The sequence below is a fragment of the Eucalyptus grandis genome, chromosome 11, assembly GCF_016545825.1.
Source record: "Eucalyptus grandis isolate ANBG69807.140 chromosome 11, ASM1654582v1, whole genome shotgun sequence".
NCBI classification, from domain to species: domain Eukaryota; kingdom Viridiplantae; phylum Streptophyta; class Magnoliopsida; order Myrtales; family Myrtaceae; genus Eucalyptus; species Eucalyptus grandis.
Genome location: NC_052622.1, coordinates 10,589,312 through 10,608,026, shown reverse-complemented (window position 1 = coordinate 10,608,026; position 18,715 = coordinate 10,589,312). Strand labels below are relative to the sequence as shown.

At 37.9% G+C, this 18,715-nt stretch overlaps 1 protein-coding gene and 1 pseudogene across 6 annotated transcripts; both read left to right on the top strand.

Moving 5' to 3' along the window:
- The window catches only part of LOC104424804, a 72,058-nt pseudogene extending 53,391 nt beyond the window's left edge, over positions 1-18,667 (top strand).
- Positions 1,574-10,479, top strand: LOC104424779 (disease resistance protein RUN1-like). Of its 6 annotated transcripts, none has more exons than XR_005547677.1 (5): positions 1,574-1,797; positions 3,313-4,313; positions 4,717-5,823; positions 7,427-8,483; positions 9,690-10,479. XR_005547677.1 is itself a non-coding variant. In XM_039304767.1 (4 exons), the coding sequence occupies exons 2-4, from the start codon at positions 3,829-3,831 to the stop codon at positions 7,482-7,484; spliced, it is 1,650 nt and encodes a 549-aa protein (XP_039160701.1). In that variant the 5' UTR covers positions 1,574-1,797; positions 3,313-3,828; the 3' UTR covers positions 7,485-10,473. The 6 variants fall into 6 exon arrangements, 2 of the variants coding, with proteins under 2 accessions (XP_039160701.1, XP_039160702.1); XR_005547676.1 differs by having other exon boundaries at positions 9,614-10,479; XR_005547679.1 differs by adding an exon at positions 6,962-7,237 and having other exon boundaries at positions 7,427-10,473.
- Positions 18,668-18,715: the final 48 nt, after the last annotated feature.

The following is an 18,715-nucleotide window of genomic DNA, read 5'->3' as shown; positions in this document are numbered from 1 at the left end:
ATTCTTAAAATATAACACTTCAAAGGAATGAGCAAGGTGCTGGGATAGCACTTAGTATAGCTAATGATGTGATCTAGAGGGGGATAAATATGTTGATTTATGAAAACATAACAATTTTTGGGGATAAGTCAAGTTTGATAAATACAGAAATAGTTTGATATGTGCAGAAATATTAAGTCCACTATGCTTCTATCAGATATAAAATAAGACAAAGTATAGAAGGTGATGCAACACAATTCTTTCGAAACAAGGGTCACCGCCCATCACCCAAGTCCCAGCCAAGGAGAGCCTAAAGGCCCTCACCTTTTTTTTTTTTTTAAAAAAAAATTAAATTTAGCCCTTTTTATTTGGTAATCTAGTTTGATAAAATTTTGGCTTAAAAATAATATACGGATCAAGACAACATTGTTTTAGGCTTATGTTTCATGTTTTAGTGACATTAATGCCACATAGGAGAGAGAGGATAATAGAAAAAACCACAAAAGTATTATGCGTTAGCCAAATTGGATGGAGTTTATAAAATAAATTGATTGACTAGTTCGACAAGTTTTAGTATTTAATTACACTTTTCAAAAGTTTTAATAATCAAATACACTTCAGTGACAAGCTTAGAACTTATAGTGCATTTATCTAAATATAGAAATATCAATTTCAAATACATCAATGTTGTATTCAATCGTTAATAGATTTGACCTCTAGCTCTAGTCGAAAGACACAATTCAATATTATATTTTTAATAAGGGAAGAAGAAATATACACTACAGAGATTGAGACCCAATTTTGCAGCTAAAGATTTTGGATGTCTCAATAATGCAAGGTTTTCTTGAATTGGATAGAGGGAACTTTGAGGACATTTTGCTAAAGATAAGATGGCTTTGCTAGTGAAATTTTCCTCCAGAACTTCTAGCAAACAACTTTATGCTAAATCACCTAGTCACTCTTAGGCTTTGAGGTGATATCACCATAGAAGAAAGGAGATGAAAGGTTGAAATAAAAACTTGATAAATTTTGGTAAAATAATTTAAGTCAAAGTTTTGGTACATGTTGAAACGGTTTGATCATATTAGATGCAAATGCTTAGATAGGAGATGCAAAAGATCCAATGTGAACTACCTGTCTCTAATGTTCCAATAAAAATTTGTGTGAGGCCTTTGCTCACTATTAAGGTTAGCCAACTGTAATGTATTTTTGGAATTGCTATTTGCAATTTATGTTGCATTCGTTTCATAGACAGCAGTTTCAGAGTTCATGTTGTTCAACTACCCTTTTGCAATATCCACCTTCTGCGAGCTATAGAGTTAGACACCATACATTTTTTTGGCATGTACTTTGTGTGTTTTGAAAGAGTGGTTATTCTAATTTCTTAGAAATGTAATACATATTTAGGTGAGAAAAAGTGCAGATTACTTTCAAGGAAGATTCTGTACTAAGCAATGTACATTTTTCTCGGAGACTTTGATTGGTTGAAAGATTTGCTTATCTAGATTGTGATAGGCTGATAGCCAACAGCCACAACCGGCTCAAAACCAGTACAAAATGAAACCTTATCTCTTTTTAAGTCAAGTCTCTCAAAGAAACTTTCTCACTTCTTTCCTTCTCATTACTCACTCACTTCCTCATGTCTGGCCTCTCTCCCTCCATAGTCTATTGAGCGCTTTCTCAGATTTGGCCTCTCTGTCGAGTCTCTCCAGCAGCGCCACTCGATCTCTCTCTCTCAATTATCGCTTGAAGCCTCTCTCTCGGTCTCAGGGGTCGCGGCCTCACCTTTGTCGGTCTGCCATCAATCAGCTCTCTTAGGTACTCTCTCTCTCTCTCTCTCTCTCTCTCTCGGTTTCGATTTGGTTTCTTCATCGAATGTTTCGATTTTGGTGTGCTGTGATTTCTGTATCTTCGGTGCGATGTGCGAAGTGGTGGGAGGGTCTGTCGGTCGCAGTGCAGATAGAGGATCTCTCATGCCCCTGCGGGAGAGAGAGAGAGTGAGAGTGGAGCGTCGGTTATCGGGGGTAGTCGGTAATGGGCTTTTTCATTTAATGGATGACGACGACGACGATCTTCTTTCTTCAACGAGTTTTCATCTTGTAAAATTTGAAAATTTCCTCCTTTTTTTTTGTTCCATTCGATTTTGTTCTGTGGATGGGGATATGGAGGCCCGCGTGGATGCATGGACCAGCTCCTTTCTTTTTTCCGGAGTGCAGTTCCTCAATTGCACGCCAAAATTTTTATGAGGTGACTGATTCTTTTTAGTGATTTTGGAATGCGGTGTACTTTTCCAAGTACTCCATTGCAGTTTTTTTTTTTTTATCAGGTTTAATCACATCTCACGGTTTTATTAAGCAAGGACCTTTTCCAAGACATAGCTTTGCCCTTTGGCCTCAACAAGCACGCTTAACAGCCTTTCGATGTTAAGTTGTTAATCCAAGCCGTCATAGGAAACAGTAAAAACCAATCTTATGGGAAGGTCCAAAAAATTTGAATTTGTTATCTGAGTCCCATCGAAAAAAAGAGTAGTGTATTCTGCATAACAATTCATTTTGATATCTAGGACTTTTTTTCCACATAAATATAATAGCAGTAAGTACCAAGATCGCTCCAAATAGAAATCGAAGCGAACCGAGAACTTTTTTCAAAACAAAAGAGTTTTCTTGTTCTTTCCATCGTGCATAAAAGGGAGGTGTCATTTTTTTGTCGGACGAGAATGAAGAGGGGAAAACATTGATCCACGCGGAGCAGAAAGCTAATCCTAACATAACAAACACATAACGGACTGAAATTGAACTTCAAGCTCCCTGAACTTTGGGGGATATCCCATCTCTCCATGTTGCTCTTCCACAAGATCAACAACAGCATATGGGATTACATTTGAACCAGCAAGTGCAGGCGCTATCGGACCAACGTTGTTGAGCATGAGTGATTGGAAGAAGCTAATTTTCTTAACTGGAAAATTTTCTAGTGTCGTATGGGAAAATACAAAACCGTTCCTGAGCAATTATAGACATTAATTAGGAAAGCAAAATTATTGAAACGTCAATCAGCTTTTACAGAAGAAAAGGAAAAATAATTATCAAATTATCGATCTATCGTTTATCAAGGAAAATTACAGTATACAAAAATAGTTAATTTCCAATGGATTCCTTAAACTTGCAAACTGTTAAGGATTATCGCGAGTGCTAAAATAAGTTACAAAATAAAAAGGAAAAGAGAAATTTATAATGACTAGGATTATTTACAATTACTTATGGAAAGTTATGATTATTAAGACATTCGAAAGAGTTTGATAGAACTTACCATCTCTGGTGTCTCGGTAATCACCAGCTATTGCTCCATAAGAGAAAGCTGGCCTTTTGGAAGGCTCAAAGCCTAGTCTGCCTTGGTCATTTCAGCATCAGAAACCCTGGAAGAACCAGCAAAGCTCTCGCTCCTCTCTGAATTCCGCCTCCTCTCTCTCTCTCTCTCTCTCAGGGGTTTCGCTCCTTCTCGAGTCGTAACACTCAACCTGAGACTTTCCTCCCGACCAGGGTTCACGCCGCACGTGCCCCCCTCGGCTGAGGACGTGGGTCGCGAGGACTGCCACGCTCCTGGAGAGTTCCTCAGAAGCATCCTCCTGCGATCGGATCCCTTGCCGTCGCTGTGTTCGGATCCTCGACGTGGGTGAAGTGCTCAGGTATTAGGGTCGAGCGAGGCTTCGATGAGCGACCTAAGCGAAAAGGAAGAGTGGAAGTCGCTACTCATCTTGATCGTGTCTCTCTGGCCGTAGAAATCTCCTCAAGCACCACCTTAAAAAAGAAAAAGAAAAAAGAAGTCACCTGTAGCATCAATCTGGGCCGTTATATGGCGAACGAAGAGGCCAACTCAGGAACTGCACCTAGCGGCAACTACGATGTGTTCTTGAGCTTTCGAGGACCCGACACCCGCAACACATTCGCAGATTGCCTCTTTGTGTTCCTGAAAATCAGGGGAATCCGCGTTTTTAGGGATGACGAAGAGTTACGGCTGGGAGAAAAGATCTCGGCGATCTTGCGAGCAGTAGAAAACTCCCGAATATACATTCCTATTTTCTCCAAAAACTATGCTTCGAGCAGGTGGTGCCTCCGAGAGCTGAAATGCATGGTGGAGAGCCATGGCCAAACCCTGGGGAAACAGATAATACCTATCTTTTACGATGTGGAGCCTAGGGATGTTAAGCTTGAAACGGAGCTGTACCAAAGCGCCCTAACAAAGCATGAGGAGGACCTCGGCTGCACTGAAGTGAAGCAATGGAAGGAGGCCTTGACCACGGTGGCTAGAATCAAGGGGTGGCATATAAAAGATAAAAGGTATTGACACCTCCTTTGTTTATTTATCTATCTATTCATTTATTGGCCCTTCCGGTCGTGTATTGGAAGAGGAGCGCCCACAAGCACACAGGTTTGTATACATCATTTTGTACTATTAGGCTCAGAATATTTACATGCTAATAAACTCCCAAATGGAAACTCTAGTGATTGGTTCAAACAAAACGAATATCTTCTTCAAACTGTTTAGATAAATTCTCTAGGGGCAATACTGGCCACCCTTGTAAGAGAAGCCTTATTTGGTACATGTAGAAAGAGCAATTTATGTACATACATTGTGAGTACCATGTGGATTATACATGTCGGCATGCTGGTGATAAATTATTTGCTTCTATGTGAAATTCTAATTGCTTATGTATAGTCTTGTGTGCAATGAATATGGCAGGCAAGGTGAGGTTATCGAGGATATTGTTAAGGATGTATTGCTGAAGATCAATACAACAAAAAGAGATTTGCCCGCCCATCTAGTTGGAATTGATAATCGTGTAGAGGACATAAAGAGACTATTAAATTGTTATTATACTAGTGATGTGCGATTTGTCATAATCCATGGGATAGGTGGCATGGGAAAGACAACGCTTGCCAATGCAGTCTTCAATCAACTCTCTCCTCAATTTGAAGGTCACTCCTTCCTTTCAAACATCCAAGACCTTGGCATTGAAAAACTTCAGAAAAAATTACTAGCGGATCTTTTCCATTTCTTACTTCCTGAAACCTTTGACTGTCAGGAAGGGAACAATTTGATTAGAAAAATGTTACCTAACAAACAAGTCTTGCTTGTTTTTGATGGCATGGATGAAAATGATCAATCTATGCAACTAGCGAAGTATTGTACTTTGTGCGGTCCAGGGAGTAGGATCATCATAACAACCACAAGTAAGAGTGTTTTTTCTAGGATCGAGGTGGAAGGATTTGAGGAAAATGTCTCAACAAGGTCTACAAAAATTATTCCGTACGAAATGAAGAAAATGCATTTGGATCATGCTCTTCAACTTTTCAACAAGCTTGCTTTCAACACATATTCAGCTCCACCTGATCTATATGATCTTTCAAAAGAAGTCATTGAATTCACCGGAGGACTTCCATTGGCCGTTGAGGTGATAGGTTCACATCTCCGTGGCCAAAGCAAAGCACAGTGGATAAGCACACTGGATCAACTGAAGAAAGTGCCTCACAAAAAGGTCCAACAGAGGTTAAAAATTAGTTATGATGCACTTGAATATCGGCAGCAACAAATCTTTCTGGATATCGCATGTTTCTTTGTTAACAAGAAAATAACTATTCCAATGTATATGTGGGAAGACTCAGGCTTTCACCCGAGATTTGAAATTGAGGTTCTTATTGGCAAGTCCTTGATCAAGATTGTTGACCATAATAGAATATGGATGCATGATCAGTTAAAAGCTTTTGGAAGGGAAATTGTTCGTCAAGAGCATATGAGGAAACCTGAAGATCGAAGCAGATTTTGGTTTCTTGAGAGGCCCATGAAAAGGTAAGTATGAACAGCCCTATCTTATTCCTTCCTACATTACTGCGCATATAAGAGTTCATCTCTCTTGCAGATTGCCTTCTTCATTTATTGCACGCTAAAGGAAAAACCTGTGTATTGACTATGATTTTCGTTAAGTGAGCAATTTGGTAAATATCTGATTTTTTTCATCAATAAATAGTGCACCCATTTTTGCTTAATTATGTTAGATAAAAGTATCTGAAAATAATAGAATTTGGGTTTAAAAGACCATTTGAACCATTACATAATCATACCTATCCAATTTATCTTTTCACTTTACTATTTTTTTCAATTGATATATGATGACGCTTTTTCTTATCTATATAAATTAGCAAAATCTATCTTGTTCTATCTAGATAATTCACATTCCAACAAAACAAAAAGATGTCTAAGGTTTTGTCAAAAAGGTGGAACTCAATTTAAAAAAAGATGGAACTTGAGGATATTATAAAAAAAAGTACTTTTTTAAAAAGGTTACATTAGTAATTAGCAATGTCTGATGAAATTAAATAAATTCTCTTTCCAAAAGTTTGCTAGAAATTTAGTAAGTGGGGTCACATTTCCTTTTAACTCTCTATTGAGTTAATGTGACACCGTGAATTTCATAACTCTGGATTCCAAACTTGAAATTGCTAGTTGACGACTTAAACCATAAATATTGAATACACAATCCTTTAAACCTCAAATTATACGAGGAAATTATTCTTTTGCACCAAAGTCTACAAACATCAACTTCATCAAAATTCACTGCTAAACTTATGATCACGAAAGTTTATCATCTGCTTTTGCTGTGCACTCTGATAAAATTAACCTAAAAGATTCCTCGATTCTACTCAACATCAGCAAAATCTGAAAATAGGTCATTCAGTGGATTACTAGCTATCAAACATCACTATCACAGAATCAAATACAGACTTTATTATAGTCTGAATATGTAATATAATTAGAAATATTAGTTCAAAGAAATAGTATATATTTCCATGCAAAAGCATAAATACAATCATCAGATATGCCCATTTTCAAGTGATAAAGAAATATCGAATTTAATATTATATTTAACAATTAATGGATCCCAACTCATTGCTCAAGTACACACTTTAATATTATATTATTTTACCAGGGAGTAGAGAATGCAGTAGCGCTTACACCACGGAGATTGGGAGACAATTTTACATGCAAATATTTTGCTGATCTCACCAACGCGAGGTTTCTAAAATTGGATGGAGGGAACTTTGCTGGCAACTTTGAGGATATTTTGCCGAAGCTAAGATGGCTTTGTTGGCAAAATTGTCCTCCGGAACTTGAAGCGAAAAAGTTTGTGTTGAATCACTTAGTCATTCTTAAGCTTTCAGGCGATATCATCATAGACAAATGGAGTGAATGGGTCAAAATCATGGTACAATTTCAGCTGATTCATTTAACCTTTCAAATAATTATATGAATATATGATGATATGCACTTGTTTTGCAATGCATACTAAATCCTGATTGGATTAAGTCGGTTGATGTCATGCAGGTAGCAAGTAAACTGAAAGTTTTGAAAATAGCGGGGTCGAAGTCCTTAATCAAAACACCTTGTTTTTCAGAATTTATGAGTTTGGAGAGATTGGTTCTGGAAGATCTTCCAAATTTGGTACAAATTGATCACTCAATTGGAAAACTAGAGCGGTTGATTTACTTGAAGATCAAATGGTGTCCGCTCCTTAGAGGGTTGCCCTGGCAAATTGGTTATCTAAATGCCTTGAGACAGGTCATCTTGATCCAGGGTTTCAGCATTTGTTATTTGCCAGACTCAATCGGCAATCTAAGACTTTTGTCAAGGCTAGTAGTGGAGGATACGGGATTAGTTGAACTTCCGAGCACAATCAAAGGGCTAGCGGATCTTGAGTACTTAAGTTTGGCGAATTGTACGAGTCTAAATTCGCTACCGGATGCTTTGGAGGAGTTGAAGTCATTGACTGAGTTGGATCTATCTGGGACAACCATCGAGGAACTACCTCATTCGCTTTATAATCTCAAGGATCTAATATTACGGATAAACAGTAGTAAGATAAGAGCACGACTGGTGAGGGACTTGCCTTTCTTGGAAGGTAGTGAGGATTGCTTGGACTCTATAAGACTTGAAGCAAATTGGGAAAGTGAACCAAAGAATTTGAAGGAAGCGCATCTCGAAAACGTCCGACAGGAGTTCATGAGGGAAGTGTCATTCATAGGAAATTCAATGAGGAAATGTGCGTATTTAGTAGAGAATTCAATGAGGAAAGTGCCTCTTGAAAAGGTTCAACAGAAGCCTCTCAAAAAGTTCGACAGAATTCAATCAATGAAGTGCCTCTCGAAAGAGCCCAACAGAAATTAATGTTAATATATGAGGGACTTGAATATCGGGATAAACAAATTTTCCTGGACATTGCAAGTATCTTTCTAAGCAAGAAAAAAACTGATGCAGTGTATATACGGAAAGGTTGTGCGAAAGTTGAAATTGACACCCTTGTCAGTAAGTCCTTAATCAAGATTCTTGGTCATGGCAAAGTGTGGATGCATGATTGGGTGATAGATTTTGGGAGGGAAATTATTCATCAAGAGAATATCGAGATATCTAGAGATCAAAGCAGATTGCAGTTTCTCAGGTTGGTCAATGGAACGGTAAGTGCGAATAACCCTATTTTATTCCTTCCTACCCTAGTACGTGTCTAAGAGTTCATCTCTTGCACATTCCCTTCTTCATTATTACTTGCTAAGAAACCCGTGCCACTGGAAATACTGGTGAATTACTTCTATTTTTTCTTAAAAGAGAAAATTGCTAATTATCTGATTCTTTTCACTAACAAGTGCTGCACCCATTTCCGATTTGTGTGTGTGTGTGTGTTTTTTTTTTGTTAAAGATAAGATAAAAACATTTGAAAACAATAGAAATTGGGTTTAGCAGAACATTTGAAATTGTCCATTACATATGACCGAAAAAAGAAGAAGAAGAACTCGTCCATTACATAATCATACCAATACAATTATCTTCTAACTTTGCAATTCTTCTAATTGATATATGATGAACAAAAAAAGGTATCTAAGGTTTTTTGAAATTGTTGGGTCTCCAGAATTAAGTATCTTTTAAAAAGGTTACATCAGTAATGTCTGGTAAAGCAAAAGAAAAAAAGATTTCCCTCATTTCTCGAATCTAAACTCAAACTCCATCACTCACTACTAAAATCATAATTGCGAAAATGCATACATCCATCAACAATCTGATAAAATTAACAACAGCCAAGTTTCTCAATCCTATCAACATTAGCGAAAATTATGAATAGGACAATTTCGCTGATGAGTAAGCGGATTATTAAGTACCAAATCATTTCCATGGAATCAAACACAATCATTATTATTGTACATTCATCAGTCCCAAATCACTGCATCCTTAGAAGTAAAAGTTTCACTTTAAATGAGTACTCCAGAATCCTTTCCCGTTGTCGATATGGCAACGATTTCTTCTTTTTATCCTTTGTACAAAGGCCAGAAGCCCGAGATAAAGCGCACTCAATAATAGACGAGGCGAAAAGGAAATCAAACCTTAGGTCTTCAGCTGTGTGTGTGTGTGTGTGTGTTCAGCTTCAATTTCCATCACCAGCGCAGCCTATTTCTAGGCCTTCTTCGACCGATATTCCTTATCAAACATCTCTGAACATTGCATGCTGGCCATTCATTAGCACTCATTCACAAGACAAGCTAGAATTATGTGGACTGATCTAAAAAATTCAGCATGATGGATCAATTTTGTACAGGAGCACAGCATATACACTATTATGACGTCAATCGTCTTGGTCATTTTTTTTATGAGACGGATGCTCCCACTGTCAGGAGAATCTGACAGCTGGGACACAGCCTCCAAAGAAGACTGGAGCATGGCTACGATGCTTGACAGGAGAAACTCAGGGATGCTTTTATCTTACAAGTCCATCTCGATGATCGTGTCTTTTCTGTCGTGGATTTCGGTGATCGGGGGTAAGTTATCCATCCTCAGGTCAACATGGAAAAGGGACTACCAGAAGGCAGAATATAGGTCAAGCGTAATGGCGCGGCTAATAATTTTACCCTCAGTGCTTTCCATATGTCTGTTAGGTGTTATGACCTTGGCGGATCGTAAACTCCCTCGGCTTGGCGATGCCAAATCTACTTTGTTACTCGGTCTCATTGTTCGGATCGCAATCTCAGAAAATGTGTTGCCTGAACGGGCTTATTTCTTTCGGATCCTCGTCGGACGCTTCCGTCTTCTTCTAGCTTGGTCTCGCTTATATTAATCGGTGGGGGAACTGAGACATACCTTATGGATGACTCCAAAGAGGAGAGAATGGTGGCTGGACTTCTGCTCGCTAGTGAATCGAATAACCGATTACTTTGCGACAACCAAATGTGGGGAGGTGCCACGTCCTCCCAATCACTGGTTTCCTTTTTTTTTTTTTTTTTTTGCCAATCACTAGTTCCAGTTGATCATTTGATATTATCGATGATTTGCGGGAAATAAATATGTATTAGCCTTGGTGTATTTGCTAATTTTACTATGGCTTTCCTATTGCGTTAAATCAACGGTGTTTGTAACAGTACTTGAATTAATCCCCGTTTCTATTTATTAGCTTAAATTTTTAAGACAGTTAGATGTAATTTCACAAAATTTCACATCACAGCAAAGTAAGGAATTCTGAATTCAATTTTTTCCAGCCCTATTTGCATTCTCTATAATATATTTCCATATTTTAATCTTAGAGTAAAGTCCAACTTGCATTTGAGTAAGAATATTAAAGTATTTGAATTAAACTAGGCCTTTGCCTACATAATTCAAGTTCTTTTAAATAGTTGACTGTAGTTCCATGAATTTTCGTAGTGATACCATGCATCATGCAACATGTAGTATTTAATTAATGTTGCGATCTTCTCAACAGTGAACCGCACATAAGAAAGCTAATGGATTACTAAGCTTAAAACTTAGCATGAACTCTCCAAAGACTTACCAATCACAAGTTTGGGGTTTTCAATTTAATTCGATTTAATATGCAAATCAATTCAATTAGGAGTCACTGTTAATCTATTATAGGTCTATTGGAATCCCAAGTAAAGCATAGGAGAACATTTTACTTTTGCGAAATAGAGATTGATGGATAGAGAAATTTGGTTACGCTAGATTAATTTAACGCACTTTTTAGTCCATTTTTCTTTATTTCATTGTGAGCAATCTTGGTTAATTGTAGAGGCTAAGCTGATAACATGCAATGGGTGATCATGCGGGTGTACAATAAAAAAGCTAACGACCCATAAGCAAAGTATTAAATAAATTGCTCAAAGAAATGACAGAACCTCGATGTACTAAGCGAGCTCCTTTATGTCCAATGCATCAAGTGTTCAGAAAAGTGCTAACTAGGAAGCAAATAATGCTGCGATGCGTGAACTAAATATGATTTCTAAGTAGCATATCACTATATTATTATTTAAATGTAATGCAACCTATATGCAACTCTAATGGCATGAAATAGGATCGTTATAAATTAACCCTAATATTTAACTATAGGAGAGACTTTTATGAAAATTGGGTTTGAAATTGCTCTCTGATTTTTTCCATGAAGACCACTGGCCTCACTTTCTTCTCTTCCTCCTCTCGCTCGTCGTATCTCGCGCACGAGCACTCACTTTCCTCTTTATTTTTGCTTTTGTCCAGTCGGGCAATCCTATGATCTTTGAGGGGTCCCCTACAAAATTACAGCATGTCATCGTAATTAACTATAAATCCATCGTAACACATTTGTAAACTTTGATTTGCGATATTGAGACAAGCCGCCATCGCGAACAAATGTAAGACGGTCAAAAAAAAAAAAAGTGAGGTTACGGAACACCAGTGGGTCGTAGAAATTCCAGTCCAGCTCCTTCTCATCTCTCCCTCTGCTTTAGCTCTTTCCCTGAAATTGCCGCCCTCCTCCGACCCGCGAAATCCAGGTGACGCTCCTCTGCTCCTTCAATCGATCCTTCTTACGAACGAGCAAGTTGTTGCAGTCGTCGATTAGAAGGAACGAGTGCGCTTTTCGCGTCCCTTCGCATTCGCATCTTCGCCGTGCGACCGCGCCGTGTTTTTTCGCGTTGCGGGCGGGATGCTCGGTGGAGACTCGAGAGTATCGAGTGTGACGGCGAAAGGGTCGAGCAGATTTCGCATTTTTCCCTCTGCTTTTTTTTCTCCCGCCTTTTCGGTTTTCGATGGCTGCCTGAAATGTTGTCCGTTCAGGATTACTTTGACCAGCTATTGGCCTCGCGGGAGGGCTGCCGCCTCAAGGTGAGACAAGACGGCCACTTCGGGAAAGGTAAGACCGATCTCCTGCTCGACAAGTTGGGTTTTCTTTTTTCTTTTTTTTTTTGTTAAATGAGTTTCATACGCCTGGCATTGTGCTACTACCTGGCTGAGTTCTCGAATCTGACTGTTGTCTCTTGTTTTGTTGTGGGATCACTTCGCGACTTTTAATCGTCTAGAGGTAGTTGCTATTCCTGAGGATGGCGAGTTGCTGTTGTGAAATGAGTTGGGTTGTTGGGGATGTGTTCCCATTTTCATCGATAGTTCTCCAGTAAAGAAATTTGCCAGTGCATGAGTGCCAATGGAAAGTGATGAATTGTGCAAAAACAAATGACATTGACCTGAAAGCTGCAGACTTTACTTAAAGCGTACACCAAGATATGCGAGATGCTTCCTTGCGCGTGATGAGGGCATAAAAGAAGAATTTCCATGTACTGTTTTGTTTTTTGTAGTCATGAGAAAAGTATATTCATTGTTCAGCCTAATTAGGAGTGTCCATTCTAGGTGCACAATTTACTCTATGTTAACCTTTGTGTGGTGTCACTTGCTATTGCTTTACATCGTGTTGTTTCTCCATTTTAATTATGTAGTTCCTGATAAGACAAAATGAGCTCAAGTTTAAAAAATTTCACGCACTGTAGAATTAAATTGTTCTTTGCATATTTAATGCAATGAAGGTGCTCTCTTGCACAGTAGCTTCTGCATCTTCCTTTCTGCCATTGAGCATCTGTTGGATTATTGTTTTCCAGGTGTATATGCTGATGTGGATTTTAAAGAAGGGGAGCTTCTCTTAAGGGATCAAATGCTTTTCGGGTGTCAACATCCCTCAAATAAGGTTTCACTGGCATGAACTCCCAATAAGCATTTGTCGGGACCTTTGGTCATGCACAGGCTAACACTTCCTTTTCTTTTGTTATTGCAGATTGATTGTCTAGTATGTAATTTCTGTTTTCGCTTTATTGGGACTTTAGAACTTCAAATTGGAAGAAGATTGTTTTTTCAAGATTTAGGTCTCTCTTCAAGCCACGGATGTGATGCCGGTTCATGCTCCGATGTTTTAAATGAGCATGGTGCATCCGACTCATCTGATGGGGACAACGTCACGGATGAGAAAAGTTATGACGACTCTCATGGATGTGCTTCAGGAAGCAAGAGAGCAAAAGTTCCTCTACCCAAGGAAATTGTTGAATCATTGATGAATGGTGAAAAACTATTGCCATACTCAAAAAATTTTCCTCGCCATTGGTTATTCCATGTTCTGGGGGATGTCAAGAAGCTTACTATTGCAGGTGCGGGGCTTTGATATACTTTTTGCCCTGAGATTTGGGTCTTTCAGTATTTTCCTGCTTAGAAGGAAGTTGTATTAGTATGAAAAGGACCAAAAGCATGAGTATAGAAAGCAATCTTCTTGATGTTAACATTTGTTTTTTATTTTGATGGTAATTTGTTAATATCTTGGCACCGAAAGTTTTAAATTGCAAATCTGGAAATTGAATTTAACAACTGAGTTCTGATGTGCATTAGCGGTATTGCCATTATGTTTTTGAGTCACATATTCTGATGTTTTATTTTCTTATGCTGCGTGTCAAGCTTGCTGTGAGTATGTTTCTTCGTGGAGCTACTCTGTGGATTAGTTCATTTAGTAATGTCAGCAATCCTCTTTAGCAAAGTGTGTGCAGATGCTGACTGGAATTCATTTCATTCTTTACTGTGCACTGGGGAGAAGTCAGAAGCGTTTTCCACAAAGGCTCTTCTCCAATTCATACAACATGCTAATGGTAAAGCTCTTAATCTGTATTGTCGATAGGTTTCATTTTTTTTTCCCCTAATTTGTTGTCTATTTCTATTGATCCTTCTTCTTCATTTTTTCTTTTCACTGCAGAAACAAATGATATTTTCATTCTGGCAGCCAAAGTATGCTTCTTCTCTAATCTGTTTCCATGTTTCTTACTCCTCTCCCTACGTCTCATTTCCTAACCCTATTTTTTGTATCATTTTCTGGTGATGCAAAATGAATTTGTTCTTCTAGCAAAGAAACTTCGTGCTGCAGTTTTTTCTTGGAAACTTACTCATATCTTAAGATTGGGCACATTTTTGAGATTGACTATGATCACACCTATGAGAAGTGTGTCACTCAACTACTTTTTGTTCCTGTTAGGGATTGGTAAAGGGGGAATTGGGTGGATGATCATGCTTGAACTATATAGACTGCCAAAAACAATGATATTGACTATTGATGTTAACAATTCATTATGTACCATCTTGTCTAGTTGCCCTTCCTGATTGGGGAATGTAGGCAGCTAAGTAAGGTATTGAATTTCCTATGTTATGCTTTATTTGAGGTCTTGTTATAAGACTGTTGTGCTGAGGGGAAATAGACTTTTTGTTACATCAGCCTAATTTTAGTTTGGCATGGTCAACTCGTATGTCTATCTGGGTGACCCACCTGGTGAGAAAATGTAGGTGGCTGTTGTTGTATGCTTAAATTACTATATTGTCATGCTTTATTATCACAGAACAAGTGGATCATAGAATATAATCATGTAATTAAACTGTTTAGGTTCTCTGTTGGTAGTGAGTATACTGTGCACAAAGCAAAGTTTTTGTCGTTGCTTTGTAACGAGGTTATAGATATACCTCAATTTTCATGTGCAGGTCTCGACTGCACAGTTCAATAAAGCTGGTGTGGATAGCTAATACATTGGTTGTCATTTTTCAGGCAATTGCATATACTATATTAAGGTATAGGCAGTCAAAAGCAATTTTTCTGAGTAGCTATATGAAGGATAGGGCTCATGTTATGGAAAACTTTCATATGCCCTTGCTTTTAGAAGCATGGAAGCCAATATCAGTTAGTCACAAGAGAAGGTAATTTTTCTGCCGTGTTTTGCCTATTCAAGACTTATTTGTCAAACAGGTGAACTTACTCATGACCAATAATTGCATTCAGGTGGTGGGAATGTATAGCATTGCCAGAGGACATTGATCCTTCTGATGAAGCAGCATTTAGGATGGAAATTAAAGAGCTTGCCTTCAAGGTAAAGAAATTTCTTCTAGATGTTGCATCTTAAGAGGATTATATAGGGTATTTTAGCCAATCTTGCTTTAGTTGTTCACTGTGTGATAGTTAAATTATAAATGTGAACCTCCATTTTGTGACTGAATGAAGATTTGATATTGGAAAAAAGATTTGGACTGGATAAAATACTCCAGTTTTCTGTAACGGTATACCAAAAAAATGATAGTTAAATTATGAATGGGAACCTCCATTTTGTGACTGCTTGCAGATTTGAAAGTCTCATGCTGGTTTGTAATTAGGCAATTAAATCTTGGTATCTAAATAAATGATCATTCTGCTTCTTATGAGTCTGCTCCTGAAGCAGTGTTCGTTTGTGATGCTTGCTCATTATTTTGTTGGTTGCATTCCACTCTTTAGTTTTTCTTCTTTACCTTTCCATGCTTAATTTGCTAATAGTATTAGTTATGTGGCAAGGTGAAATAGACTTATTGCCAACTATTCCCAACTTCTTTTTGTAAATGGATTGGCACCCCCTTGGGCGCCTCTTAGTGAATTTCTTTTTGCTTATTTAAAAAAAAAAAACTCCAACTGCTTGATCATCCTAACTGATGCCTTTTTTAGTCTTTGGATTGTTTTGATCTGTCTAAGATCACCACCATTGTCAAACATCTTTTGGAATTGAAGGTGTATTGTAAATGGGGATCAGTGATCATTCCTGTTTGCTCATTCGAAAAAGTTGCCACTCGATACCTTCTACCATTTTCCTAGAGAAATTCAAATCGTTAATTTTTGAAAAAGACGAAATTCTGTCCTTTTCTCTTTTTATCACTTTGCATGTCAGTGATCTCTGCATCTATAGTCACTTTCCTGATAATCCCTTTTTTTCTTTTTTCAGTCATTGCAACTCCTGAAGGTGGCTATCTTTGACAAAGAATGTGAACCATGTATCCTTTTTAAGAACCCTTACGGTCTGCTGATTGTCAGTTATCTTTCTTTTTTGGCTTGGTACATATGTGAGGTTCGATTCCTTGACTCTACAAAGTATTCTCACTTGACATTTTGGGCATATCATTGGGATGTTTGAGCTGAATAATCTGTAAGTTTTTGACTTATCAAGGGTTGAGGGTTTCCTACTTTCTGAGTCTTAAACCATAGACTATGCACATAACAAGATCTATTAGTGAAATTTTCCTTTCTCTCTCCATTTCTTTTTGCATTGAAGTACATAGAAATAGAAGGTATGACATTTCTACTTTACATGAGAAGATACAGTTGGTTGGGTCTCCTTGATATCGATGACATGTGTTGTTTGAATGCCTTACTATTGATAATCTGCTATGGGCATTTAAGAATTTTCTTTTCGGTTTTGGTATGTCTCAGTGATCGGGTTGTAGCATCTCCTGTGGAAGATTACTTCTTGTATATTGATGATCTACCATCTCCTGAGAAGGTATATATGATGCACATTTCTGTGTTTGACGTCTGTAACAGAATTTGGAAGTTTATGCATCTGCGGTCGTCTCATTGGCAGGATGAAGCCAAGAAAGTATCGCAATTGTATTTGGATGCCCTCGGTGATGAGTACACAGTTTGTTGTGAGGGTATGTGAAACTTTAACTGGACAGACTTGATTAATCAACAAACATGGTTGTATTTGTAGCTTGAAAAGTCCCTTGTCATACTAAATCCAATTGCTGTTCTAATCATGCTGTTACTGGTTTGTGTTTCCAATTAAGTACATGTGACAAGGCCCGAGCTAGATCACATCGTTTCTGTGTAACTCTTCAGCATTTAATCTTTTTATTTATTGATGGGCTGGCATCCGATCTTTGACATGCTTGCTGTGGGACTAGAGAAAGCATACAATTATAACATACTGTACAAAAACGCTACACCACATAGTTGCTGACTGCATTTCAGCTGACAGGAGAGGATAAGTTACCTGAGAAGCAACTTTAGAATGTGAATATGAATATGAATATGAATATGAATTAGTAGGCTTTCCCACTCTGACAATGTTGCATGCAGTCCTCCTTTGTTTTATGTCCTGACATAAGCTTATCATGATGTGGAGTAAATTTTTTGTTTTTATCCTGTACTGTCCTCACATATACTCAGCAATTCCATTTTCATTGGATCTGTGGTCTGTAATGTTTAGTTATTTATGACAGGTGTTATTGCTAATAATTAAATTCATACTTTCAGGCACGGCATTTTTCCCCTTGCAGAGCTGCATGAATAATTCCTGCCATCCTAACGCCAAAGCTTTCAAAAGAGAGGAGGTATAAGTAACCCTGTGCACATTTAGTTTGTGATGGTGACATTATTAACTTTTACTAACGCTCTGGGATGCAAAGGCTGATTTTAAAGACAGTTTACAAAGCTATGGCTAACTGCATAATTGGCAATGTATAAGTGCCCGTGCCCCATTGTAGTTTGGTGCACTATCCTTTAAAATAGTCTTTGCATCTCTAGCATTCTTCATGTATTTTTAAATTATTGAAATGGTTTGAAATTTTGAATCTTTTGAGCTTCAAGTTGATGTTATTCATATTTACTGAGATAGCCCTTCGACATGATTAACCTAATGTATCCCTATCAATAATCCTTGAAGATCAACTCCTTTTGTAGGTTGTAGAAACAAATTTAGAGATTCACACAATGTTGCCTTTTACCCATAACTTGCATGTTCTGGGCTGGATAATCATTTACGAGATTCACTCAGTGCCTTCAAAACTCGTCTGTTCTATGCTACATTGAACCTATTCCTTTTCATGGACACCTGAGTGGGTGGGGAATGCAAGTGATATGCGGCAGAAGTGATTTAATTTTTGCCTCCTTTTCAGGATAGATATGGACAAGCAACGATAGTGGCATTGAAGCCCATTTCGAAGGGAGATGAGGTAATTTCATGTGGCTTAATCCGGTTAGTTAGCATATGTTTGGATGAATTTATACCAGTTTAGGTGAAAAAGCAACGCAGCTCATTCTCTTATAGTGAGCATGTGCATAATTGAGATGCGAGAAGTCCTGAAATCTTGCAGGTCGTCATTTCATACATAGAGGAGGATTTACCCTTTGAAGGGAGGCAGGTACTGCTTGCAGATTGTGGTTTCACGTGCAAGTGTGCGAAGTGCCAAGAAGAATCTTAATGGACACTGCTGCATGAAGCTTGCATCCGATGTTTGCACACGCCACAGGTTATGGTTGTAACAACATAAGTATGACTTAATTAAATGTTATGTTTAATTAACCAATGTCCGTACATTACCTTCACGAGCCATTTTCTGTGAAATATATCAGGAATCCAACACATTCCCTTTGATGTAATTATATAGACGAGATCAAAAAGAAAAAGAAAAAGAGAGGCAACAAGAAAGCGACAAAATTGTCCTATGCGGACGATGGATGTGGACAAATTTGTTAGCTCTGGAATAGCATAGGTATATAAGTATTTCATTGACTTGAAAGAGGTCAAACCATTTTTTATTTATATACTTTTTAAAATTATTTATTATTATTATTTTTTTCTTATTA

Excerpts from the sequence above, each read along its gene's own strand:
- LOC104424779 (XM_039304767.1), top strand. The coding sequence starts at position 3,829 with ATGGCGAACGAAGAGGCCAACTCAGGAACTGCACCTAGCGGCAACTAC. Across the intron at positions 4,314-4,716 it reads TGGCATATAAAAGATAAAAG|GCAAGGTGAGGTTATCGAGG; the intron begins GTATTGACACCT and ends TGAATATGGCAG. Across the intron at positions 5,824-7,426 it reads CTTGAGAGGCCCATGAAAAG|AATTTATGAGTTTGGAGAGA; the intron begins GTAAGTATGAAC and ends CTTGTTTTTCAG.